The 24,550-nt window shown below is 24.1% G+C and overlaps 5 protein-coding genes across 9 annotated transcripts in view; 3 read left to right on the forward strand and 2 right to left on the reverse strand.

The window, feature by feature from the left end:
• Positions 1-12,033, forward strand: part of LOC122507872 (cyclin-K-like) — a 104,241-nt gene extending 92,208 nt beyond the window's left edge. For 2 of the 3 annotated variants that reach the window (XM_043620831.1, XM_043620832.1), the window contains exons 16-22: positions 3,958-4,223; positions 5,203-5,432; positions 5,525-5,656; positions 5,992-6,155; positions 8,156-8,328; positions 8,432-8,575; positions 8,864-9,290. In XM_043620831.1, the coding sequence (XP_043476766.1) occupies positions 5,214-5,432; positions 5,525-5,656; positions 5,992-6,155; positions 8,156-8,328; positions 8,432-8,575; positions 8,864-9,255 (1,224 nt within the window). In that variant the 5' untranslated portion in view covers positions 3,958-4,223; positions 5,203-5,213 and the 3' untranslated portion in view covers positions 9,256-9,290. Of the gene's footprint in view, positions 1-3,957; positions 4,224-5,202; positions 5,433-5,524; positions 5,657-5,991; positions 6,156-8,155; positions 8,329-8,431; positions 8,576-8,863; positions 9,291-11,998 lie in introns of those variants that run through there. The other variant, XM_043620833.1, reaches the window with a different exon arrangement.
• LOC122507871 (cyclin-K-like) lies at positions 12,011-15,051 on the forward strand. 2 transcript variants are annotated; one of them, XR_006302176.1, is made up of 8 exons: positions 12,011-12,229; positions 12,325-12,456; positions 12,664-12,769; positions 12,841-12,898; positions 13,894-14,066; positions 14,156-14,302; positions 14,442-14,950; positions 15,036-15,051. XR_006302176.1 is itself a non-coding variant. In XM_043620830.1 (7 exons), the coding sequence occupies exons 1-7, from the start codon at positions 12,011-12,013 to the stop codon at positions 14,837-14,839; spliced, it is 1,233 nt and encodes a 410-aa protein (XP_043476765.1). In that variant the 3' UTR covers positions 14,840-14,988. The 2 variants fall into 2 exon arrangements, 1 of the variants encoding a protein (XP_043476765.1); XM_043620830.1 differs by lacking the exon at positions 15,036-15,051 and having other exon boundaries at positions 14,442-14,988.
• Positions 15,052-15,086: 35 nt separating this feature from the next.
• On the reverse strand, positions 15,087-17,443 carry LOC122507878. Its single transcript, XM_043620845.1, has 5 exons — positions 17,221-17,443; positions 16,998-17,077; positions 16,671-16,834; positions 15,644-15,839; positions 15,087-15,296 (listed from the first exon to the last, which is right to left on the reverse strand). The coding sequence occupies exons 1-5, from the start codon at positions 17,313-17,315 to the stop codon at positions 15,109-15,111; spliced, it is 723 nt and encodes a 240-aa protein (XP_043476780.1). The 5' UTR covers positions 17,316-17,443; the 3' UTR covers positions 15,087-15,108.
• Positions 17,444-17,525: 82 nt separating this feature from the next.
• LOC122507870 (tubulin gamma-1 chain) lies at positions 17,526-22,545 on the forward strand. Its single transcript, XM_043620829.1, has 8 exons — positions 17,526-17,921; positions 18,013-18,215; positions 20,150-20,296; positions 20,403-20,734; positions 20,889-21,000; positions 21,151-21,282; positions 21,614-21,796; positions 21,969-22,545. The coding sequence occupies exons 1-8, from the start codon at positions 17,873-17,875 to the stop codon at positions 22,167-22,169; spliced, it is 1,359 nt and encodes a 452-aa protein (XP_043476764.1). The 5' UTR covers positions 17,526-17,872; the 3' UTR covers positions 22,170-22,545.
• On the reverse strand, positions 22,421-24,546 carry LOC122507874 (tRNA (adenine(58)-N(1))-methyltransferase catalytic subunit TRMT61A). Of its 2 annotated transcripts, XM_043620836.1 has the most exons (5): positions 24,483-24,546; positions 23,738-24,359; positions 23,265-23,537; positions 22,947-23,110; positions 22,421-22,761 (listed from the first exon to the last, which is right to left on the reverse strand). In XM_043620836.1, the coding sequence occupies exons 2-5, from the start codon at positions 24,090-24,092 to the stop codon at positions 22,588-22,590; spliced, it is 966 nt and encodes a 321-aa protein (XP_043476771.1). In that variant the 5' UTR covers positions 24,093-24,359; positions 24,483-24,546; the 3' UTR covers positions 22,421-22,587. The 2 variants fall into 2 exon arrangements, with proteins under 2 accessions (XP_043476771.1, XP_043476770.1); XM_043620835.1 differs by having other exon boundaries at positions 23,738-24,525.
• Positions 24,547-24,550: the final 4 nt, after the last annotated feature.

The following is a 24,550-nucleotide window of genomic DNA, read 5'->3' on the forward strand; positions in this document are numbered from 1 at the left end:
GATTATTTTAAAAACATGAAAGAAATTGTTTTCAAAATTCAATTATTTAAAAAAGTTTCAATTAAAATTATTAAAGAAACTTTATTATTTTTAAAAAAATTGAAAGAAATTCTTTAAAAGAATACAATTAGGATTTTCAAACATTTTAATCAAATTCTCCTCAAGAATTAATAATTATTTTCATAAATAATAAAATTCTTCGTAGGAAAAGTATTAATTTTTTTAAAATACTGTAAAAAGATTCTCGTTTTTGTTGTTTGGCGAACTTTGAAAGTATCAAAAATATTTGATTTTTTTGAAACTGAAATTGTCAGAAATTTTAAAACAAAATTTTAATGAGCCGCCGGATAGTAAAATCGCGTAAAATTTTGACGACTTTCTATAGTTAGCTGTTAAAATATAGAAATTAACCAAAAAAATTTTTTTTGATTAATTACTTTTTTGTAGATTTTATTTTTTAAATAATTGAAAATAATTATGAAAACTTTGTTTTAAGTTAATTTTTTGTATGTCAGGAACCAACTAAAGTAGAAAGTTTGTCAGAATTTTATGCTTGTGGTTATACTATCCGGCGGCTCAATTTATTTCTATACTGTATTCTAAATTCAACTTTATATTCTGTAAAGTAGTACCTAGATTGCCTTTGGATTTCTTTTATGAGGGAAAAAGTCAAAATTCTATCTGTAAATTAGAGAAAAACAAAATTAAATTTTTGTGGCAAAAAAAAATTAGAGAAAAATTTAATTTTAGTTCCAGGTTGAAAAAAAAGAAAATTAAACCCTGAATCTGTTTTTTTGTTTTGATTTTGATATATTGAAACGAATATGAAATGTGTTGAATTCGAAAATATTTGCGTGTGGCACAGCGAATAAGTTAAGGAGGTCATTGCGAGAATATTGTGTGAGAAGCATAAAGGTTTTTTGGGGTGTTAAAGTGACTCGTTGATTTTTGCGTAACACGGTCTATACCTGTATATATATATACTTTTAAATTTATATACAAGAACCGTCCTTATTCGGTACTTATCCATATATTATATATGTATATACGATGTCTGGACTGACTATCATCCAACTGATGATGTAGGTACTTGCTGCGCGCACAACCCTTGACGACACTTGAGGCAGACTCGAGAAAAAGACCCCCCTTCTACATGGGTGGTCCATTCCTTACGCATTCATATTATATAAGTTCAGCAAAGTTCAAACCGAGGACATCAACGCGAGACATAACAACATATATCCCTTGACCTCTGATCTCAGTAAAAAAAAAATTTACTTGAATTTCACTTCTCTTATATTAGGTCACTTTGCTCTCGAAATTCATTATGATTCACACGTATATATTATGATTATGATGATGATGATGACTTTCAATTTTTCTAAGTACATTTCTATTCTTTGTGTATTTACATATATTAATTATTGAAATATTAATTTGAATATTCAATTTTTTCTTGTTATATTTTGAAAATTGTAAAATCGTTGTATTCTGGTAATCTGTTCGCAGTTATTGAAATTAGTTGTTTGCTTTTTTGTTTCCTAACTTTTTTAATAATTTTTCTTTTCAAATATTTTCAATTTTAAAATTAATGTATTGAAAATCATTGAATTCTTGCATTGAATTTTATCAAAAAATTTGAAAATAATTTATTTAATTCCTTTGAAGAATTTTATTATTTATGAAAATAATTGAATTTATGAGAAGAATTTGATTATTCATAAAAATAATTGAATTCTTGAGAAGAATTGGATTATTCATAAAAATAATTGAATTCATTCGAAGCGAATTTTATTATTTTTGGAAAATTATTGAACTCTTGCGAAGAATTTAATTAAAATTTTCGTAAATACTAATTAAATTCTTTTGAGGAATTTCTTTGAATTTTTCTAAAATATAATGGAGTTTCTTTTAATAATTTTAATTGAAATTTTGAGGGTAATTTAATTTTATGAAGAATTCCTTTCAATTTTTTAAAGTACATAATCGTTGTTTGTTATTAACATTTGATAATTGAATTTTATTTAAATTTTTAGAAAATAACTAAATTCTTCTCTGAATTTATATTAAATTTTTTAAAAATAATTTAATTCATTTAAGGAATTTTATTTAACTATTGAAAATAATTGAATTCCTGCAAAGAATTTTACTACTTATAAAAATAATTGAACTCTTCCGAAGAATGTTATTATTTATAAAAAAAATTGAATTCATGGGAAGAATTTTATTCTATATAGAAAAAAATAATTAAATTCTCGCGAAGAATTTTTTCAAAAAATATCTCTAATTTTTCTAATAAAATCCATTTTGTTAATAATTGCAATTAATAATTTTACTATTAAACTCTATTAAAAATTTTCATAATAAATTTAATTTTTTAAAATAATTTTATTAAAATTTGTGAAAATAATTGAACCCGTTAGAGAAATTTTATTAAAATTGTATTGAAAATAATTGAAATCCTCCGAAACATTTTATTATTTATGAAAATTATTTAATTTCTCTAAAGATTTTTATTATTTATGAAAATATTGTAATTCTTGTGAAAAATTTTCATATATTTATGTAAATAATTGAATTATTGCGAAGGATTTTACAATTGATAAAAATAATTGAATTGCTTCGAAGAATTTTATTTGAATTTTTGAAAATAAATGAATTATTTCGAAGAATTTTTTTTAAATATTTTGAAAATAACGATGTTTTAAAAAGAATTTCATCAAAATTGTCGAAAATAATTGAATTTATATTAAAAGTCTTGAAAATAATCGAATTTAATTAATAATTTTAAAAATAATTGTATTTTGTCAAGAAATTAAAAAAAAATTTTCAGAAAGAATTGAATTCTCTTTTGAAATTATATTAAAATTGTATGAAAAATAATTGAATTGCTGCAAAGAATTCTATTCTTTATAAAAATAATTGAATTCTTCCGAAGAATGTTATTATTTATGAAAATAATTGAATTCCTGCGAAGAATATTATTACAATTTTTGTAAATAATAAACAATAGTAATTAATTATGTTGTTAATAAATGAATTTTTCAAAATTTTGAATCTGAAATTATATTAAAAAATTACAACAAATGAAATTTTGAAAAAATGAAAATTCAGATAAATGTAAATTTTTCTTTAATGAAAATTCGAATAAGTGCAGAAATGTTAGTGAATTAAATTGTGAATCCTAATGAATTGTAGACAAAAATTACGACAAATGAAATGTTTGAAGAATAAAAATTTGGATAAATGGTAATTTTTCTTTAATGAAAATTCGGATAAATGGAAATTTGAAATTTGTGTTTAATAAAAATTCGAAAAAGTAGGAAAAATTTTACGGTAATAAATTTAAAAACGACTTTTGGAATAATTTAATCGATTTTTTTTGTTTCTAATTCTTTTTCTAAATGATAAATCATGAGCTGCGGTATGAAGGAAAGAATAAGGGAATAATAAAAAAAGACTTTTAGATTTTAGCCCGTTTTGAGGACAGCAAGATGGCCGATTCATCATGGCACTTTCTGTAACTTCTAGAAGCAGGACGCAGGACGAGAAGGGTATTCCTCGCCTGCTATCGAAAGATAAGGAACGGACCCCATATTCTCGTTTCACCTTCCTCATACCACATTTTACGACCTTTGCTCTCACAAGTAACCTTTATATTTCTCATCGCTGGAATTATAGTAAAAAAATTCTAAAGAATTTTTTCCGAATAATTTTTTTTTCTTCTTTAAAAAAAACCCCAAATATTGTTTATACAAACTGTTTAAAAATCGAATTTTTATTTTTACTCTAATTCTTATTCTTTTAAATACGGAATTTTTCCAATTGTTCTTTTATTAATTTTTTTTCTATATTCGATGTTCCTTTTTTAATTTTTATTTTAAAAAAGGTTTTTTTCTAATTTAAGTAATTTTTTTTAATTGAAAAACATTTTTAAAATTTATTTTCATTTTACAGAATTTACTGCATTGTAGAGACATCTTTGAGGGACGTCGTGAATTGTGTTTGGAATCTTCATTACCCAACTGTTATCCTAGACAGTTGTGTGTCCTCTTCAATCAGCAGAGAGCCATGATCAGAAAAGTATACGTTGTGAAAAAATCCAAAAGTGCCGTAGAAAATTATAAATAGTAATAATAATACACAAAAGATTGTTTTATCGACAAGGAGGCTTAAATTTACTGAGAGGTTTTAGAAAAAAAAATTGAAAATCACGTAAACAAGTGAGTATATTATATAAAAAATGTATTTCCAAAATAATTATTTCCTGGAGAAAATAGTAATTGATAGTAATTAAATTATATGATGTAAATTAGATTATTATAAACAAGTTTTAATGCTATTCTTATAATTTTCATTTTTTAATTTCAAATTAGGTTTTGACTGAATTATTTATTTTTTCTCTATTTAATTTGATTCGAGTTTTTCTTTTATTTCTCCATTTTGAGATATTTATATTATTTTGAGAAAAGTATTTATTTGAAAAGATTAATTATTAATCTATTCAAAAGAAAATTAGTTAATAGAATTATTAGGAGTATTCGATGACTGAAGTAAATCTGAATTTTTTTTATTTTTGTTAATAAAATTAAAAATCTATTGTAGCATTTTGTAACATATGTTTTGTTATTCTTCAGGGGCTTTTTTTCATCGCAACTCGTCGACAATCTATTATTTTTGTATAATTTTATCGATATTTTTCATATTTTTTTCTTATTTTTCAACTCTATATTTTTTAAAGTAGGCTATTCTAAACACGTCATCAATGTTATGGGGGCTTTAGGATGTGACGTATGCAAGTCATTATATATATATTCCTAAATAGAAGTTAAATTAAAAAGAAGATAACTTACCTCTATCTTTATAGTGTCATTGAAAATTTTTATCATCCATTCTTTTGTCTATTTTTCATATTTTTATCAATTTATTTTCTTTTTTGTATTTATTTTTCTTTTTTTCTTTTCTTTTCTTTTTTTTTATTTTACAATTTTTTATTCCTTTTATTGAGCTGCAGATTTTATAGTCGGGGAAGGTCACAACGATTAAAAGAAATTAAACAAGTTTTCTTAGCGAAAAGAACAAAATGTTTTGTTCACAAATTTTTTCTAATGATCAAAAAACTCTTGAAAATATTTTTTATACGAATATAAAAATTCGAAGAAGAGAGAAAAGTGTTTGTTAACAAATTTTTTATACTTTCAGATTGTTGAAAAATGCCCTTTTGGTATTATGACAAGGAGGAGTTAAAAGACACACCTTCATTTCGAGATGGAATCAATTGTGAGACGGAAAATCGTTACAGAACTGAAGGTGCAAGATTTATTATTGATACGGGAGCAAAAATGGATTTGGGTTACAATACAATAGCAACGGGTGTTGTTTATTTTCATCGTTTTTATATGTTTCATTCTTTTAAAACATATCCACGTTACGTAAGTTAATAGAGTTTATTTCTAATTTTAACTGACACTATCGAATAGTATATATTGAAAAACAATTTTCACTTCTATCATTTTCTTTAAAGGTGACAGCATGCAGTTGTTTATTTCTAGCCGGGAAAGTGGAGGAGACGCCAAAAAAATGTAAAGACATTATCAAAACTGCCAAAGGCTTGTTGACTGAAGAAAAATTTTCAAGTTTCGGCGAAGATCCTAAAGTAAGTGCGTTTTTAGAAAATTGTTTCGAAAATTATTCTTTATCCTTTTTATCTTTTGTGATAAGCAAAATGTTTTAAGACAGGCAAAGGAAAATTACAAAATACAGTTCAAATTTTCTTTATTTTCGTATTCCTACCTATTAACAGTAATTAAATTGAATTCGAATGTTGAAATTGACTTTTTTCATTCTTTTATATTTGAAATAAATTTTATATAATAAATTTTATATAATAAATTTTATGAAATAAATTTTATGAAATAAATTTTATGAAATAAATTTTATGAAATGAATTTAAAAAAAATAAATTCGAAATAAATGGAAAATTTGTTTCAGGAGGAAGTAATGACGTTAGAAAGAGTATTACTACAGACAATCAAATTCGATTTACAAGTCGATCATCCTTACAAATATCTTTTGAGATATGCGAAATGTTTGAAAGGAGACAAAGCCAAATTGCAAAATATGATCCAAATGGCTTGGACTTTTGTTAATGATAGGTAAATAGATTATTAAAATGAATTTTCATTGTAGGTTAATAATTGAAATTATCTCTCTATTATCAATTTATTAAATTATTATTATTAATATCTATATAAATAATCGTTATATTCCGGTAATCTGTTCGTAGACTGAAGTTAGTTGATAACTTTTTAAATAATTTTTCTTCTTAAATGTTTAAAATTTAAAAATTCATGTACTGAAAATCATTGGATTCTTGTCAAGTATTTATAAAAAAAATTTGAAAATAATTCCATTCATTTCAAGAATTTTATCAACATTTTTTTCAATAATTGAATTCTTTCGAGAAAATGTAATTAAAATTCTATTGAAAATAATTTAATTCTTGGAAAGAGTTTTATTAAAATTCCTTAAAATAATTGAATTGTTTTGAAGAATTTATTTCAATATGCTTGAAAATAATGGATTTATTGAAAATAATTTTCACTAAAAATTTTAAAAGTAATTGAATTTTATGAAGAATTTTTCTTAAGTTTTTAAAATAATCGTGTTTATTAAAAATTGCAGTTAATAATTATTTTATTAAATTATATTAAAATTATTCATAGAAAATTAAATTCTTTTAAACAATTTTATTAGAGTTTTTGTAAACAATTACATTTTTTTTTAAATTTCATTAAATTTCGTAAAAATAATGTAATTTTGTAAAATAATTTAAATTGGGAAATTTTAAAAATAAATGAAATTTACAGAGAATTTTATTAAAAATTTTTGAAAACAATTGAATTGTTTAGAAAAATTTTATTACAATTATTAGAAATAATTAAACCTGTTAGTATTGAAAATAAATGAATTTCTCAGAAGAATTCTATTATTTACAAAAATAATTGAATTTCTCAGAAGAATTTTATAATTTACAAAAATAATTCAATTCTTGCCAAGAATTTTACAATTCATAAAAATAATTGTAATGTTTCGAAGAATTTTATCTGAACTTTTGAAAATAATTGAATTTTTTGAAGGAATTTTATTAGAAATTTTGAAAATAATTATTTTTTTTAAAGAATTTAATTCAAAATTGTCGAAAATAATTGAATTTATATTAAAATTCTTGAAAACAATCGAGTTTGAATTAATATTTTTAAAAATATTTATATTCTTTTAAGAAATTATTTTAAGATTGTATTGAAAATAATTGAAATTCACAAAAGAATTTTATTATTTACAAAAATCATTGTATTCTTGCCGAGAAGTTTAAAATTTATAAAATAATTGAATTGTTTCTTAGAATTGTTGAAAATAATTGAATTTTTATTAAAACTCTTGAAAATAATTGAATTTAAATAATATTTTTAAAAATAATTGTATTCTTTCAAGAAATTTTATTAAAATTGTATTGAAAATAATTGAAGTCTTCCGAAACATTTTATTATTTATAAAAATAATTGAATTCCTCTAAAGAATTTTATTATTTATGAAAAGATTTCAATTCTTGCGAAGAATTTTCTTACTTATAAAAATAATTGAATTCTTGCGGAGGATTTTACAATTCTTAAAAGTAATTGTATTCTTTTGAGAAGTTTTATTAAAATTGCATTGAAAATAATTGAAATTCTTGCGACAAATTTTACTAAAATTTTGGAATAATAATCAACAAGAATATTTAATATTATGTACTTAATAAGTGAATTTTTCAAATTTTAGATCTATAATCATTTAAAAATTGATGTTTATTCTAGAAAATATCGAATTTTTTAATTTACAAAATATTAATAAATGGATTACTGCGTTCTGCGCGTATTTTCTTCTAGTAATAATATAATTTATACTGAATAATTATCGAAATTTAAAAAATTTTATTTACCGAAAATGATTAATATGAATTGGAATAATTCATTTATCAAGATTTATAAAATTAGTTTCATTATTTAAATTTACCAGAAGCATTTATATTTTATAAAATTAAATTAAATTTTTTTTTTGTCTAGAAATAGTTTTCTAATTTTTAATTGGCTTTAACAACTTGATTTGATTTCAGTTTATGTACAACCCTGTGCCTTCAATGGGAACCTGAAATAATTGCAGTCGCTTTAATTTATTTAGCTGGACGATTAAGTAGATTCGAAGTTGTCGATTGGAATGGAAAGCAACCAAAGCATTTAAAATGGTGGAATATGTTTATAGAAGACATTACAATGGAAATTTTAGAAGGTGAATTTTTTTTCCTCACCGTCTTTTTGTGACTATTAATTTTCAGAGTAATATTACTTTTTTAAATTATTTAAATTCTATAAAGTTTTTATTCAATTTTCAGATATTTGTTTACAAGCCTTAGATTTATATCCCCAGACAAATAGTTTTAAAGTTCTGGAATCTCATTCCTCGGATGCAACTAATGGAACGACCAGGGAAAAAACTGCAACACCGCCAATTGTTTCGACTGTAAACACTATAAACGGTAAGAAACACTAAAAATTAAGTATTAAGTAGTGAATATTAAGTATTAAATATTAAATATTAAGTATTAAAAATTAAATATTAAGTATTAGAAATTTAATATTAAGTATTAAATATTTATTTATTTTATTTATTTATTAAATCATGAATATTAATTGGAAATTATTAATTCGATATGAAAATCTTACCTAAATGGTAAGAGAAATAGTTTTAGGTGTTGATAAATAGCTTTATTATGATGAAACAATGACAAAGAAATTAGAGAAGAATAAATTTTCTGAAATTTTAGTTCCTGTGACAATCACAAGGATTTCAGCCACAGAAACTAATTCAGTGCCTGTTAATGAACGTCCAGTGGATGACGTTATCGAGAATGCAAGACTGATTGAGTCTTCGGTGCAATTTCAACCGTACACTATGAATTTCTCTAATAATCTTATTTATCCTCCGGTATATCCTCCATTAGATTTATCAATACCGCCGCCAAATGTGGTTGCAATGAAATCCATTGTTCCAAATTCCAATTCAATAAGAATTCTCACACCTCCCACAAATTTGCGACCACCACTACCACATCAATTTCAATCTCATTTCAATTATTCTCCAAATCTTTCTTACATTCCTCGAATACCTGGACCACCGCCATTCACCAATCAAACCTATTATCCACCAAAATTATGAACTGTGATAAATGATTCATAATAATTATATATATTATATATATTATATTATATTATATTATATATATATTATATAATATATTGTTGTCTATATTTATAATTTACTTAACAAATGTTTATTATACATATATATAATTGGTGTATGTATTTTTGGTAAAAAGAAAAGTTTAATTGTAAATAGAAAATTATATCTTATAATAGTCGTTTTATTGTTTGGTTGACGGAAAAGAAACATCTCTTAAAAATCAACTAGCAACTTCTTACTTACTTTTTTAAATAAAATTAGTGATTTTAAAGATAATGAAATTTAAAAATATTTCATTAAAATTTTTTTTCATAAAAATAATATATGAATTGGAATATAGTTTTAATAATATTATAACTATAATAATAATAAATTTTAAGACAGGGAATTCAGGGAAAAGTCAGAGATTTTTATTAAAAGTACTAGAAAAAATTTAATTTTTACAATTCATAAGAGAATTTTTTTAAAACAATCATTATTTTTAACATTTTTAATAAAACTTCTTCAAAAAATTCAATTCTTTTCCAAAATTGAGATAAAATTTTTCGAAACAATTCAATTATTTTTGTGAAATGTAAAATCCTCCGCAAGAATTGAAATATTTTCATAAATAATAAAATTCTTTAGAGGAATTCAATTATTTTTATAAATAATAAAATGTTTCGGAAGAATTAAATTATTTTCAATACAATTTTAATAAAATTTTTCAAAAGAATACAATTATTTTTAAAAATATTATTTAAATTCAATTATTTTCAAAAGTTTTAATAAAAATTCAATTATTTTCAACAATTCATCGAAACAATTAAATTATTTTTATAAATTGTAATATTCTCGGCAAGAATACAATGATTTTTGTAAATAATAAAATTCTTCTGAGTAATTTAATTATTTTCAATACAATTTTAAAATAATTTCTTGAAAGAATACAAATTTTTTTAAAAATATTAATTAAATTCCATTATTTTCAAGAATTTTAATATAAATTTAATTATTTTAGACAGTTTTGAATTAAATTCTTTAAAAAGAATTATTATTTTTAAAATTTCTAATAAAATCCCTTCAAAAAATTCAATTATTTTCAAAAATTCAGATAAAATTCTTCAAAACATTTCAATTATTTTTATGAATTGTAAAATTCTCCGCAAGAATTCAATTATTTTCATAAGTAAGAAAATCCTTCGCAAGAATTTAATTATTTTTATAAATAAGAAAATTCTTCGCAAGAATTTAATTATTTTCATAAATAATAAAATACTTTGCAAGAATTCAATTATTTTCTGAAACGTTTAAAAATTCTTGGAAACAATTAAATTATTTTTATAAAATGTAAAATTCTTGACAAGAATTGAATTATTTTTGTAAATAATAAAATTCTTCTGAGAAATTCAAAATTATTTTTTAAAATTGTAATAAAATTTTTCTAAACAATTCAATTATTCTCAAAAATTTGTAATAAAATTCTTTGTAAATTTCGATTATTTGAAAAACTTAAACGAAATTCTTTTTAAAATTCAATTATTCTCAAAATTTTCAGTAAAAATTATTAAAAAAAACTTCATTATTTTGAAGGATATTGAAATAAATTCTTAAAAACAATTCAATTAGGATTTTTAAAGAATTTTAATAAAAATCTTGACAAGAATTAACTTATTTTCAATACAATTTTAATTACATTTTCTCGAAAGAATTTAATTATTAAAAAAATGTTGATAAAATTCTTCAAATGAATTTAATAATTTTCAAATTTTTTATTCTGTAATTAGGAAAATAAAAATAAAATTCAATTAAAAATAAATTATAGCAAATAACTTTTCTTACGATTTTTACGATTATTATAAAGTATAATTATACAGTTAATTAATAATAATAATTAATTTGTTTTTAATTTTCATTTTTTATAAACAAAAAAGAAAATCGAACTTTTCGATCGTAGCGCTACGGCGAATTTGAAAACACTTTCCGCCTTCGTCAGTAGTGACAAACTTTCGAATACAAGTTTTCAAATCAACCTGAAAGAAAATGGTCAATTTTATTTCAGTCATTAGAGTCGTTTGTTGTCACTTTTTTTCAAATTCAGAACAAATAAAACAGTAGTTTTATATTTCGAGAGGGAACAAAACGAAAAATATTCTTTATTTTCTATCCTTTTTCCATATTGATTAATAGACGTGTAAATAAATTCATTTTGTATTTAATAAGCGACACGATCGATTGACTGTCAAGAAAATGTTTCCTCAACTATACATGTCAGATATAACGACCGTGGTAATCTTTAATTCTTGAATATCAACAAAGGACAATTAAGTGTTAAAAAAGTAGTGAATTTACTAGCTGTGATTTAAAAATTAGTCAATGTTTCAATTGTGAACAATAATAGAAAGGTGTGTGTTCAACTAAAGTTATTTATCATCACAAATAATTCAAGTAATAGACAAATATCAATCGATACTGTCCAGAATTTTCCACATTTTGAGGTTAGAATTCATGGCTTTATTTTCAATTTCCAAGTTGTTTTTTTTTAAATAATATAAATAATAATTCCAGGTGTTAAATATCAATTGTTGTAAATTGACTAAGAAATGTTTCTTTTCAAACAAAAAAGGGAAATTTTTTGATAATTTGATTTATAGAAAGAATTGACAAATTTACAAAATTTTTATTCTATTGGAAATGTTGAAATTATTTTTCGTTTAATGTTTGTATTTTTAATTTTTAGAAATAAAGAAACATGCCATGCTGGTATTATGAAAAGAAGAATTTAAAAAATACACCTTCGGTTCAAGATGGCATTGATTATGAGACAGAATCACGATATCGAAAAGAAGGTGCCCGATTTATTATTGATACTGGCACAAAAATGGATTTGGGTTATAATACAATGGCTACGGGAGTTGTTTATTTTCATCGTTTCTACATGTTTCATTCATTTAAAACTTTTCCACGTTTCGTAAGTGTTTTGAAACATTTTTTTCGAATTTTTTGCTTCCTTTACAAGAGAAAAGATTTTATTAATTTGATGAGAATTTTGGAAATTAATTTTAGGTCACAGCGTGCAGTTGTTTGTTCCTAGCTGGAAAAGTCGAGGAGACGCCGAAAAAATGTAAAGACATTATCAAAACTGCAAAAGGCATTTTGTCTGATCAAAAATTCGTAACGTTTGGAGAAGATCCAAAGGTAAAATTTCTTAATTGTATTTAATTTCTTAATTATTTTTTTTATTGTGTATTTTTATTGTTTTTAAATCAGTAAAAATTAATGTTTTTAAAAGTAATGATATATTTTTTTCGCTAAATGCTCAATGCCCGTAAATGAATAAATAAATAAATAAATTTGAATATGTAAATAAAATTTCAAATATTAAGGAAGTGAGTCGATTTACAGGAAGAAGTAATGACACTGGAAAGAATTCTTTTGCAAACAATTAAATTTGATCTCCAAGTGGAACATCCTTATAGCTACCTTTTAAAATACGCGAAATCTTTAAAAGGTAATTGTCAAATTTATTTACTAACTTTTGGATTATTCCCAAGGCACGATTTTACAATATTCTGATTTCAGGTGACAAGAATAAATTACAAAAAATGGTACAAATGGCGTGGACTTTTGTTAATGATAGGTGAGTTTTTATTTCTGATTCTCCGATCTTTTCTAATCAGAGCTCGAACTAAGTCCGTAAATTTGCTTTAAGTCTCTGTAAAAGTCAGTTTTTCTTTTAAAAAAAGGTCCGTAAAGTCCGTAATTTGATTGAAATAGCACAAAAAGTTCGTAAATTGTACGATATAATTTGAAGAATTTTAGAGAAGTTACAAATGATTGCATAAATTCAATTATTTTCAAAAGTAATAAAATTCTTCACAGAAAATCAATTATGTTCCAAAAATTAAAAAAAATTCTCAACAATAATTTTTAAAAATATTTTTTAAATTCAATTATTTTCAATAATTTTATTCAAAATTTAATTATTTTCAAGAATTTTAATCAAAATTCAATTATTTTCAACAGTTCTGATAAAAAATTCTTCGAGACAATTAAATTATTTTTATATATTGTAAAATTCTTGGCAATAATTCAATTATTTTTGTAAATAATAAAATTCTTATGAGAAATTTATTTCTTTTCAATACAATTTTAATTAAATTTTTAGGAAAAAATTCAATTATTTTTAATAAAATTTTATTCGAAATCCTCAAAAAATGTAACTATTCTTAATAATTTTATTAAAATTTGTCAAAAGAATTCATTTATTTAAAAATTTATTGATAATATTCTTAATGAGAATTCAATTTAAAGAAACATTCAATTATTCAATAAATTGTTTTTTTGTATTTAAATTATTGAATTCTAGTAGAATTCTTAATAAAAATTGATTTAAAAATTAATGTTTGTTAAAATTTTAGATAATTGAATTTTTAAGTACTTTCACTCGTTCGAGCCCTGTTTCTTCGGTATTTAAAGAAGAATAAAAAAATTCTAGCCTTAGTAACAAAGAGTAAAGGCAATTGTAAACTGAAATTCGGTCTGATTGAGTTTAATATTGTAGAAAATTAGACTTTTTCTATTCTTTTTTTATTTTTTACCCAAAAATTGATTTGAAGTTTCTTTTTCTTTTAGTCTGTGCACGACACTGTGTCTTCAGTGGGAACCAGAAATTATAGCAGTCGCTCTAATGTATTTAGCGGGAAAATTGAGTAAATTTGAAGTCGTCGATTGGAATGGCAGACAACCAAAACACTTAAGATGGTGGGACATGTTCGTCGAGGATGTCACAATGGATCTTTTGGAAGGTTACCTTCTTCTTTTTTTTTAATAAAAAGTATCTCTTAAAATTAAGAATACGACTCTTAAGTTATTCTTTTATTTTTATTTTTCTCAGATATTTGTCATCAAGTCCTCGATTTGTATTCTCATGCAAATAATGCAAAACCTCCGGATTCACCTCCATTGATTGCTTCAACTGAAACTGTTCGCGAAAGACTAATTGCCCCACCCTCGATAGAATCAGCATCGAGCACGCCAAATGGTAAGAATAAAATTTTAATTTCAAAAAATGCCACAATTTTTTTACTAGAATATATTGACTATATTGACATTTTTGACGAGAATATAAAAATCGAAGTTAAAAAAAAGAAAGAAAGTAAATGAGAAATATTATTTTTCAGCTGGTATTACAGTGAAACCATCGAAAACGGAAACAAATTCAGTGCCAACAAATGGCTGCAATACAACGGAAGTAATTGAGAATTCAAAACCAATTGAAGTTGCCGTACATTTTCCATCGTACCCAACGAATTTTGCAAGCACGACGAATTATCCACCTGTTTATCCACCGACAAATATATCGGTACCACCGCCGAATGTCAATACATTAAATCACATTGTACCTACGACGCATAATTTAGGTACACCAAGTTCAGTTAGACAAATACCAACTGTCTCGACGCCCACACAACAACCATTTCCGCCTTATGGTTATCCATCGAATTCATCATTCTTCTCGGGTGGCACGCCAACTGGTCCATCGAGTAATCAACGTTCATATTATCCTTCACAATCGTAGTAGGATAAAATATTTTTTCAAATTATTTTTACTACTTTTGTCCCCCCACACACAAAACAAAAAAAAAAGAAAGAAAACAAAAAATATACGTTGAGATTCATGAGTTGTCATGTAAGTGCTTTTTTTAATAAAAAATAGAAGAAAAAGGATTTTTCGAATTTTTTTCTAAAAATTGGACATTGTTTTGAAATTTCAGATAAAGAAGAACTAGAAGTTAGAGAAGTTGGGGAGATTAAAGAAGACGATATCGTAAAATATAATTTACATTTTTACATGTAAAGATTACCTTTATTAAAAATGCCACTACGAACAGATGAGAATTCAGGAAGATTACGATTCATTAATTCGGAAAATAATTCGACGAGTGGATGGGCACTTTTTGAATCGAGGACAAAATTGTCAGTGTAAAGGACAAAGAGAATACCGTACGTGGCTTTTATTTCCGCAAAGGAGAGTGCTGAAAATTAAAAAGAAAAATTAACTCCCACTGATGTTGATAGAAATCGCAGGGTTGCCACTCAATCTGGAAAAGTCAGGGATCTTTGATAATTAAATATTTTTATTTAAAAAAGAAGATATTTTTCTGAGTAGTAATTTTTAAACTGAATGAAAATATTATTTAGAGTCAAGGAGAAGTAAGAATTTTGTCTGGAATTCAAGGGAAAAACAAAATAAAATTTTGTTGGCAACAAATGTAGTTTTGAAAACCTGGAAATAAAATTCCGTTTTTTAACCTGGAAAATCAGGGAATTTGAAATGGGCGAAAGCATGGCAACCCTGAAATGGAAAGAGATTTCTTTTTACCTCCGGCAGCTACTCCAGATATGATATTCGGCTGACTTAAATTTGGCGCATTGATCTTCAACGAATTTCTCGCCTCCTTCGTCGACAACGACTTCAAAAATGACGGATCACTGCATTCTTCATTGCTTTTCAATTGCGACACGTGACAATTGGTGAGTGCAATTATTTTCTTTGCCTTCGTTAAAATACGTTGAATCTAAATGTAAAAAATTTGCATTACATTTTAATTTTATAATTTAATTTTATTTTATTAATTTAATTTTTAAAAAATTTTTTATTTAATTATTTAGTTTTATAATGTAATTGAAAATTGAAAATAATTAATTTATTTCAAGTATTTCGTTACAATTTTTAAAAATCAACTTTTGAAGAATTTTAATTGCAAATTTTGAAAATAATTGAATTATCAAAAATTATAATGAAAAATCTTTAAAGGTAAATTTAAAAATGAAAATAAGCTTTTAATTTGTTAAAATTCAATATTTTTAATATTTTCAATTACATATTTCCAAAAATAATAACATTTTATAATTATTTTTAACATTTTTGAGAAAACAATAATTTTCAAACTTTTTAATTACATAAAATTCACCAAAAAATTCATTAGTTTTTTTAAATTATACAAAAATTCTTTTAAGAAATAGAATTATTTTCGAAAAATTATATTAATAAAATATTTTTTAAAACTAATTATTAGAATTGTTTTGTAATAATTTAAGATTAAAAATTTACTTTTTGGACTTATTAAAATTTTTGAGAAATCATGGTCCGGTTTATAATTAAAATTCTTGAAAAAATTTATCATTTTTATTTGTACTTTTCAAAAATTCAATTATTTTTAAAAGATTTTACTAAATTTTAATTGTTTGGAAATTTTTCAAAATTGAAAAACTTAATTGATTCAGAGATGAAGTTTAGTTGAAAATTGTAGAAAATAATTAAATTCAGGAAGGGTTATAATTGTAATTTTTAGAAATTATTAAAATTCATAAAATTAGAAAGGAAATTAATTTTGCGAAATATTTACCGTTTCGATAAATTCTCCCGCTTCCGTTAAATCGAGTTCGGTGCTAACGAGACAAATGTAGAGGGAATTTTCAACTTCGTAAATAATTGAAGACTTCTTTTGCGATTCGTGTTTTATGTTGCAAATTTTCTTGGCATCCTGAAGTAACGTTTCTTTCGTAAAACCTAAAAATAAACAAACATTTTAATTACGAAATTAATATATAAATATTCGTCTTCTATTTAATTTATAATTGAGAAAAAATACAGGGAAATTATAATTATCTTGTGAATTTTCTCGTAATAATTAACAATTTTGATTTGACAAAAGTAATATTTAAATTTTTACCGATTACCATGTCACCCTCGACGATGATCAACTTTTCAATACTCGATGGTTCCTTCTCTAACCATTCCAATGAAAATAAGCTAAAAACCATAATTAATTAAAATCTGTTTAGTAAATTAAAATTCCATATAAATTATTATTCTGTATGTTAGTTTTACACCTGAATATAAAATTAAAATTTTGTTTATTAATCCAAAAGTGAGGTTAGTTTCATACAACTTACGGTTCTTGTTCAGAGTCCTGTAATTCTTCGTCGTCTTCATCGAGCCAAAAAGCTCGCGATGTTGGCTGTACAATTTCACCGAATTGGCTATTCATTTTTAAATTTTATTTATTTTATCCCGAAAAAAAACAAAGTTCAAATTAAATCCAACAAGTTGCATTTGGACGTGACATTTGAAAAAAATTATTCGCGACCTCTATAATTAGGCCGATAAGAAAGGGAACACCACCCGGCAAAGTATCGACAGATACGTCAAGAAAAAAAAGAAAAAAACAAAGAGCTTCTTTTCTTTTATTTATGTTTACAAAGTTAATTGTTTTCAATTAAATCAATGAATTCCGGAGTGTAAATACTGATTTATAAATTAACTAGATTTTGCCTAATATATTTGACAAAAGGTGGGATTGAATATTAAAGAGGTGGAAAAAGGAAAAGTTAAAAAAAAAAAACTAAAGGAAGAAAAGTTTGTCAATTTTGAGGTTAACCGTTAAAAATGTTAGAATTGTTATCACTAAATGTTGAATAGTTTAAAACATTTAAAGACTTTAAGGAAATTGTTATTTTATAAGCATTTAATGTGTCATATTGAAAGGTAGTGCCATTGTAAAAGAAATATTTACTGAGAAAGTGTTGTTTAATTAGAAACGTCAAAATGCCTTGTGAAATGATAACACTGCAACTCGGACAATGCGGAAATCAGAGTGAGATATTTTATTTCGACAAAAATTGAGAATTGTAAAATTGGTAAAATTGTACTGTTTGTAAATTATTGTCAACGAAATTTTGTTTCAGTTGGGTTCGAATTTTGGAAGAGACTTTGTGCCGAGCATGGCATTAGTCCGGAGGGAATTTTGGAAGATTATGCGACAGAAGGAACTGATAGGAAAGACGTCTTTTTCTATCAGTCTGACGATGAACATTACATTCCACGTGCTGTTCTCTTGGATTTGGAACCAAGGGTTATTCACACAATTATGAATTCTCCGTACTCGAAGGTAATTTTCTCCTTTTATTAATCACTATTGAAAATGATACGCGCAAAAAGCGGTATTCCATTTATTATTATTTTTTAAATTAAAAAACTTTGTATTTTCAAGAATAAACATCAATTTTTGAATGATTACAGATTTAAAATTTAAAGAATTCACTTATTAAATACTTAATTATTCTTGTTTCTAATTATTCAAAAAATTTTAATAAAATTTGTCGCAAGAATTTCATTACTTTCATAAATAATAAAATTCTTTAGAGCAATTCAATTATTTTCAATACAATTTTAATAAAATTTCTGGAAAGAATACAATTATTTTTTAAATTATTAATTAAATTTGATTATTTGCAAGAATTTTAATATAAATTCAATTATTTTCGACAATTTTGATGAAATTCTTTTAAAAAAATCGTTATTTTCAAAATTTCTAATAAAATTCCTTAAAAAAACTCAATTATTTTCAAAAATTCAGATAAAATTCTTTGAAACAATTCAATTATTTTTATGAATTGTAAAATCCTCCGCAAAAATTCAATTATTTTTGTAAATAATAAAATTCTTCTGAGTAGTTCAATTATTTTCAATTTATACAATTTTAAAATAATTACTCGAAAGATTACGAGAATTTTTTGAAATATTAATTAAATTCGATTATGTTCAAAAATTTTAATATAAATTCAATTATTTTCGACAATTTTAAATTAAATTCTCTTAAAAAAATCATTATTTTCAAAATTTGTAATAAAATTCCTTCAAAAAATTCATTTATTTTCAAAAATTCAGATAAAATTTTTCAAAAAAATTCAATTATTTTTATGAATTGTAAAATCCTCCCCAAGAATTAAAATATTTTCATAAATAATCAAATTCTTCAGAGGCATTCAATTATTTTTATAAATAATAAAATGTTTCGGAAGAATTCAATTATTTTCAACAGTTCTAATAAAAAATTCTTCGAAACAATTAAATTATTTTTATAAATTGTAAAATTCTTGCCAAGAATTTAATTATTTTTGTAAATAATAAAATTCTTTTTAGAAATTTAATTATTTTCAATACACTTTTAATTAAATTTTTAAGAAAAAATTCAATTATCTTCAAGATAATTTTAATAAAACTTCTCTAATAGGATCCATTATTTTTAAAAATAGTAATAAAATTTTTCTAAACAATTCAATTGTTCTCAAAAGTTTTTAATAAAATTCTATGTAAATTTAAATTATTTTTAATATTTTCAATTAACATTATTTTAAAAAATTACATTATTTTTATGAAATTAAATGAAATTCTTAAAAGAAATGTAATTGTTTACAAAAACGCTAATAAAATTGTTTAAAAGAATTTAATTTTCTATTAATAATTTTAATATAATTTAATAGAAAAATTATTAATTGCAATTTATAATAAACACGATTATTTGAAAAACTTAAGAAAAATTCTTCATAAAATTCAATTACTTTGAAAATTTTCAGTAAAAATTATTTTTAAAAAATCCATTATTTTCAAGAATATTGAAATAAATTCTTCAAAACAATTCAATTATTCTAAAGAATTTCAATAAAAATCTTGCAAAGAATTAAATTATTTTTAATACAATTTTAATTAAATTTTCTCGAAAGAATTCAATTATTGAAAAAAATGTTGATAAAATTCTTGAAATGAGTTCAATTATTTTCAAATTTTTTGATAAATACTTTGCAAGAAGTCAGTGATTTCCAGTACATTAATTTCAAAATTGAAAACATTTAAAAAGGAAAATTATTTCGAAAGTTAGGAGACAAAAAAGCAAACAGTGATTAATTTCAAACTGCGAACAGATTACCGGAATACAACGATTATTAATATAGAAGAAGAAAATAAAGATTAATTTACTTTCCTTTTTTTCTCTATTTCTATTTTCTTATTTTTTATTCCAACTCTTTTTTCTTGTCCCTACAGCTTTATAATCCGGAAAATATCTATTTATCAAAACATGGAGGTGGTGCAGGAAATAATTGGGCGTCAGGTTATCATCAAGGGGAGAAACTTCAGGAGGAGATTTTCGATATTTTGGATCGAGAAGCAGATGGAAGTGATAGTTTGGAGGTAATTCTTTTTTGCTTTCTCCTTCGAAAATGTAGTTTCGAAGAAAAAAAAAGAAAATTAATAGAGAATAAAATACATTTTTTTTAAATTTACCCCCTTTTTTTAGGGTTTTGTTCTCTGTCACTCGATAGCCGGTGGAACTGGTTCGGGAATGGGTTCATTTATGCTGGAGAGTTTGGCCGATAGATTTCCAAAAAAATTAATTGAAACTTACAGCGTTTTTCCCAATCAGGACGAAATAAGTGATGTCGTTGTTCAGCCGTACAATTCTCTGCTCACGTTGAAGCGATTAACGCAATGTGCCGATTGCGTTGTTGTTTTGGACAATACGGCTCTAAATAGAATTGCCTCGGACAGATTGCACATACAAAATCCAAGTTTCTCGCAAATTAATAAATTGGTTTCGACAATTATGTCTGTCAGCACCACTACTCTCAGGTAATGTTTTTTTTTAAACAGAAATTTGTAAAATTTTTAATTATTAATATCCAAGTTGCAATTGGATTGGTAATTGTCAATTTTGTAAGTTAGTTAAAAGTTACTTAGTCAAATTAATAAGTGTAAAAATAATTTTTTTCTTTTGTTTTGTTAGATATCCTTCGTATATGAACAATGACCTGGTGGGCTTGATAGCGCCTTTAATTCCGACGCCGAGATTACATTTCCTGATGACAGGTTACACTCCACTTACTACAGATCAAGAAGTACGATTTATTAATTCTTTACTGTATTTATTAGTTTATATAATATTACAATTATTTTTTTAAATTTACTTATTGTTCATTTTTTTAAATTTACTTCTTAAGTTCACTTTTTGAAATTTTCAATTATTTGATGAATAAAAACAATTACAGGGAGCAAGCGTTCGAAAAACTTCAGTATTAGATGTTATGCGACGATTACTGCAACCGAAAAATATGATGGTCTCAACAGCTTTAGATAGAAATGCTGCACATTGTTATATATCAATTTTAAATATTATCCAGGTAATGATTATAATTTTTCTTAAAAAAAAAAATTAGTGACACATGTAAAACATTATTTGTGACACGCTCCAAAGAAAGATACCTTAGAAGCAAACTATTTTCAGTTTATGATTGTTATTTTTTTTATAACTGAAACTTTATGTTTAATTTAAAACTAAAATTTCATTGATTATTTAAGATGTAATAAGGACTTTCCAAAAATCGAAAAAAAATTTCTTTATAAATATTATAATTTTTTGCTTCTATGGAACTTTGTTATTTTTGCCTTATTTTTCGGAGCGCGTCACATTTGCTGATTATTACCTACTAATGTTAGAAAAATCATTAACAGGGCGAAGTTGATCCCACACAAGTTCACAAATCATTGCAAAGAATTCGAGAGCGAAAACTCGCACAATTTATTCCCTGGGGTCCAGCCAGCATCCAAGTAGCTCTGTCCAGAAAATCTCCTTATATTCAGAGTACTCATCGCGTCTCTGGTTTGATGTTAGCCAATCACACCAATATCTCATCGGTATTTTCATATTTTAATACACTAAATAATTATAAATTAATGTATATAAATAATTATAAATTAATATTTAGAAATATTTAGAAATTAATACTTTCAAATATTTGTAAATTAATATTTTGAATTTGTAATTTTTATAAATGCGTTGACTAAAATTTTGTATTCTTCTTGCAAGCTTTTCGACCGAGCACTGCAGCAATATGACAAATTGCGTAAAAGAGAAGCTTTCTTGGAGCAATTTCGCAAGGAGAAAATGTTCGAGGAAAATCTAAATGAACTTGATAATTCAAGAGAAGTGGTCGAGTATTTAGTGAAAGAATATCAAGCGGCAACAAAAGCGGATTATCTCACTTGGAGTCCAAATAAAGCGGAATGAAGAAAAGACAAAAGATCTGGTACGATTTTTATAATTTAAAACATTATACTTAAAATTTTCAATTTAAGCAAATTTTCTGAAAAAATACTCAGTTACATTCTTTTATATCATTTTAGAAATCAATTTTTTTAGTTTTCTAAAAATTAACGTTCAAATATATTTTTATATTTTCATTACTAAATACAAGCTTTATGCTAAAAAAATTATTTTTCTTTTCGGAATGAGATTATTTGTAAATGAGACACGATTACTCGAAATTGATATATTTATTCAAGAATCTATTTTTTCTCCAAAAGTGATTGTATAAAAAAAAGCTTATAAAATAGATTATCGTTTGTAGAATCGTGGACAAATTATATCAAGTTTATTTACTAAATTATCATTGTTATTGTTATTGTAAAGTTTGAAAATAACTTTGTCAGCTTTCGAGAATAACAGATCTTGCAAATTCTGGAGGTAGTGTTGCAATTGTTATATATCCTGTATGACCTGGCAGTGTTTTTGGTTCTGAGACTGTTAGTATTTTATTTTCATCTTGCTTAATTTTGAATTTTCCTTTTTTCTTTGTTGGTTCGCCGTTTATTTCTTCTTCCTAAAATTTAATTTTTCCAAATTATAATAGTTATTATATTATAATAATTTATAATATATAAATTCTAATAAATAATCTAAAAATTTATTTAGAATAAATTGTCAGTGAGATAATATTCGATTGGAATTTATTACAATTAATTTTACGCAAATTAAGAATAAATTCAGAAGATAAAAGTAACGCACTTTTAAACTTTCCAAGTCTAAAATTGGAATACTTTTGTAATGAACTTGCAATTCCGTTTGTAAATTTTCGTAGGTTTTTATATCTTCGAATCCAGTGGCAGCTAATTTTTCACACGTCCTTTGAACTTGTTCGATGCATGGAGAAAACGAACAGAGTTTTCCACCTGAAAGAATAATTTTTTGGTTAACTTACATTTATAAATTCATATTTAAAATACAATTTAGGTAAATTCTAAATTTTAATAAAATTAATATTTATTGCTGGAATTTTAGAACTGAAATTAACAGATTAGTTGTTTAAGTTGTAGGTTTAATTACCAGATTCTTTTAAAGCGTCGACGGCAAAGTCAATCGTTTTCCAAGGATGAGGTAAATCTAGAAAAATCGCATCAGCTTTGTTTTTCAAATCATCGCCAAAGCCTTCGGAACAAACATCTCTCAGTCCAACAGTTACAAATTCATCAAGTCCATGAACTTGAAATTCGTCTTTTGCTACGTTTACTCGATTCTCGTGAAAATCGAAGGTATACAAATGACCACTAGGTCGTATGGTGCGAATTAAAGCGTGAGAAAGAGATCCACTTCCCGTTCCTGGAAGCAAAAATGCAATATTCAAAAAAAGCAGAATATTCTTCAGTTTTAGAGAAAAAGTCGTAAAATTTTATCTGGAAATCAGGGAAAAACGAAATTAATTTTTTGATAATATTTTATTAATCAATAATAAAATATATTGGCATTTAGGCATTAATTTATATTTTAAAAAACAACAAACTTGAATTCAGTGAATTTACCTGATTCAATGACAACACTTCCTGGACTCAAATCAAGTAGATGAATAATTAAACTTATATCAGCTGTGTAAATAATTTGTGTCCGATGAGGAAGAGTCAATGTCCATAATTCAGGAGTTGGTTGCAATACATATCCAAATCCCTTCGTTAATTGTACTTTTGAACCATATTCCTTTCCTACAAGATCAATTACTTTCAGAGCTCCGTAAGTTGTTTGAAATGTGTTGTCGACAAGTTCACCTTTTTTATTCTTTATTTGTCGTTTCACTTCAATTGAATGCATATTCGTCGGTCCGAAATATAAAATTATCACGTCTCCCTCATCGACAGACTGTTTTGTTTGCTTAAAACTCATACTAAGCAAATTTTTATTTAATATTAATCGAAAATATCTAACAAATCGTTAGTCGTAAAATTTTTCCCCTCCTTATGTTCGGAGTTTTTTTAATTATTATTTTAATACAATTAATTTTGTCGTACAATGTATATTACACTATTTATTCGGTAAATATTTGTTTTTATTTCATTTTACTAGAACTAAAAGTAGAAGAAAACTTAATTGTTTAGAAAAAAAATAGACTGCACGTCCCTGCACGTGGAGCTGTCAAACATGTTTCATAACCTATAAAAAGATGAACGAGAGAGACAATACAGAATAGTATGGATAATTAATGTAATTTATTAATAGATAACTTAAATTTAACTTTCTGATTGATTTACAACAATAAAATTAATAAATAATTACTTTAATTAATTATTTAAGTGAAAAAAGTGTTAGTTCCGGGTTTGTCCGCTCAATACGGGTAGATGTCG

Source organism: Leptopilina heterotoma, unplaced genomic scaffold, assembly GCF_015476425.1.
Source record: "Leptopilina heterotoma isolate Lh14 unplaced genomic scaffold, ASM1547642v1 Lhet_52, whole genome shotgun sequence".
NCBI classification, from domain to species: Eukaryota; Metazoa; Arthropoda; class Insecta; order Hymenoptera; family Figitidae; genus Leptopilina; species Leptopilina heterotoma.

Coding starts and splice junctions, on each gene's coding strand:
- LOC122507878 (XM_043620845.1), bottom strand. CDS start 17,315: ATGAATAGCCAATTCGGTGAAATTGTACAGCCAACATCGCGAGCTTTT. Junction 16,835..16,997: donor CGAGGGTGACATGGTAATCG/GTAAAAATTTAA, acceptor GTTTATTTTTAG/GTTTTACGAAAGAAACGTTA. Junction 15,840..16,670: donor CGGGAGAATTTATCGAAACG/GTAAATATTTCG, acceptor TTTTACATTTAG/ATTCAACGTATTTTAACGAA.
- LOC122507871 (XM_043620830.1), top strand. CDS start 12,011: ATGCCATGCTGGTATTATGAAAAGAAGAATTTAAAAAATACACCTTCG. Junction 12,457..12,663: donor CGTTTGGAGAAGATCCAAAG/GTAAAATTTCTT, acceptor GTCGATTTACAG/GAAGAAGTAATGACACTGGA. Junction 14,303..14,441: donor AGCATCGAGCACGCCAAATG/GTAAGAATAAAA, acceptor ATTATTTTTCAG/CTGGTATTACAGTGAAACCA.
- LOC122507870 (XM_043620829.1), top strand. CDS start 17,873: ATGCCTTGTGAAATGATAACACTGCAACTCGGACAATGCGGAAATCAG. Junction 17,922..18,012: donor CGGACAATGCGGAAATCAGA/GTGAGATATTTT, acceptor ATTTTGTTTCAG/TTGGGTTCGAATTTTGGAAG. Junction 18,216..20,149: donor TGAATTCTCCGTACTCGAAG/GTAATTTTCTCC, acceptor TTGTCCCTACAG/CTTTATAATCCGGAAAATAT.
- LOC122507874 (XM_043620836.1), bottom strand. CDS start 24,092: ATGAGTTTTAAGCAAACAAAACAGTCTGTCGATGAGGGAGACGTGATA. Junction 23,538..23,737: donor AAGTGTTGTCATTGAATCAG/GTAAATTCACTG, acceptor TTTTGCTTCCAG/GAACGGGAAGTGGATCTCTT. Junction 23,111..23,264: donor CGACGCTTTAAAAGAATCTG/GTAATTAAACCT, acceptor TTATTCTTTCAG/GTGGAAAACTCTGTTCGTTT.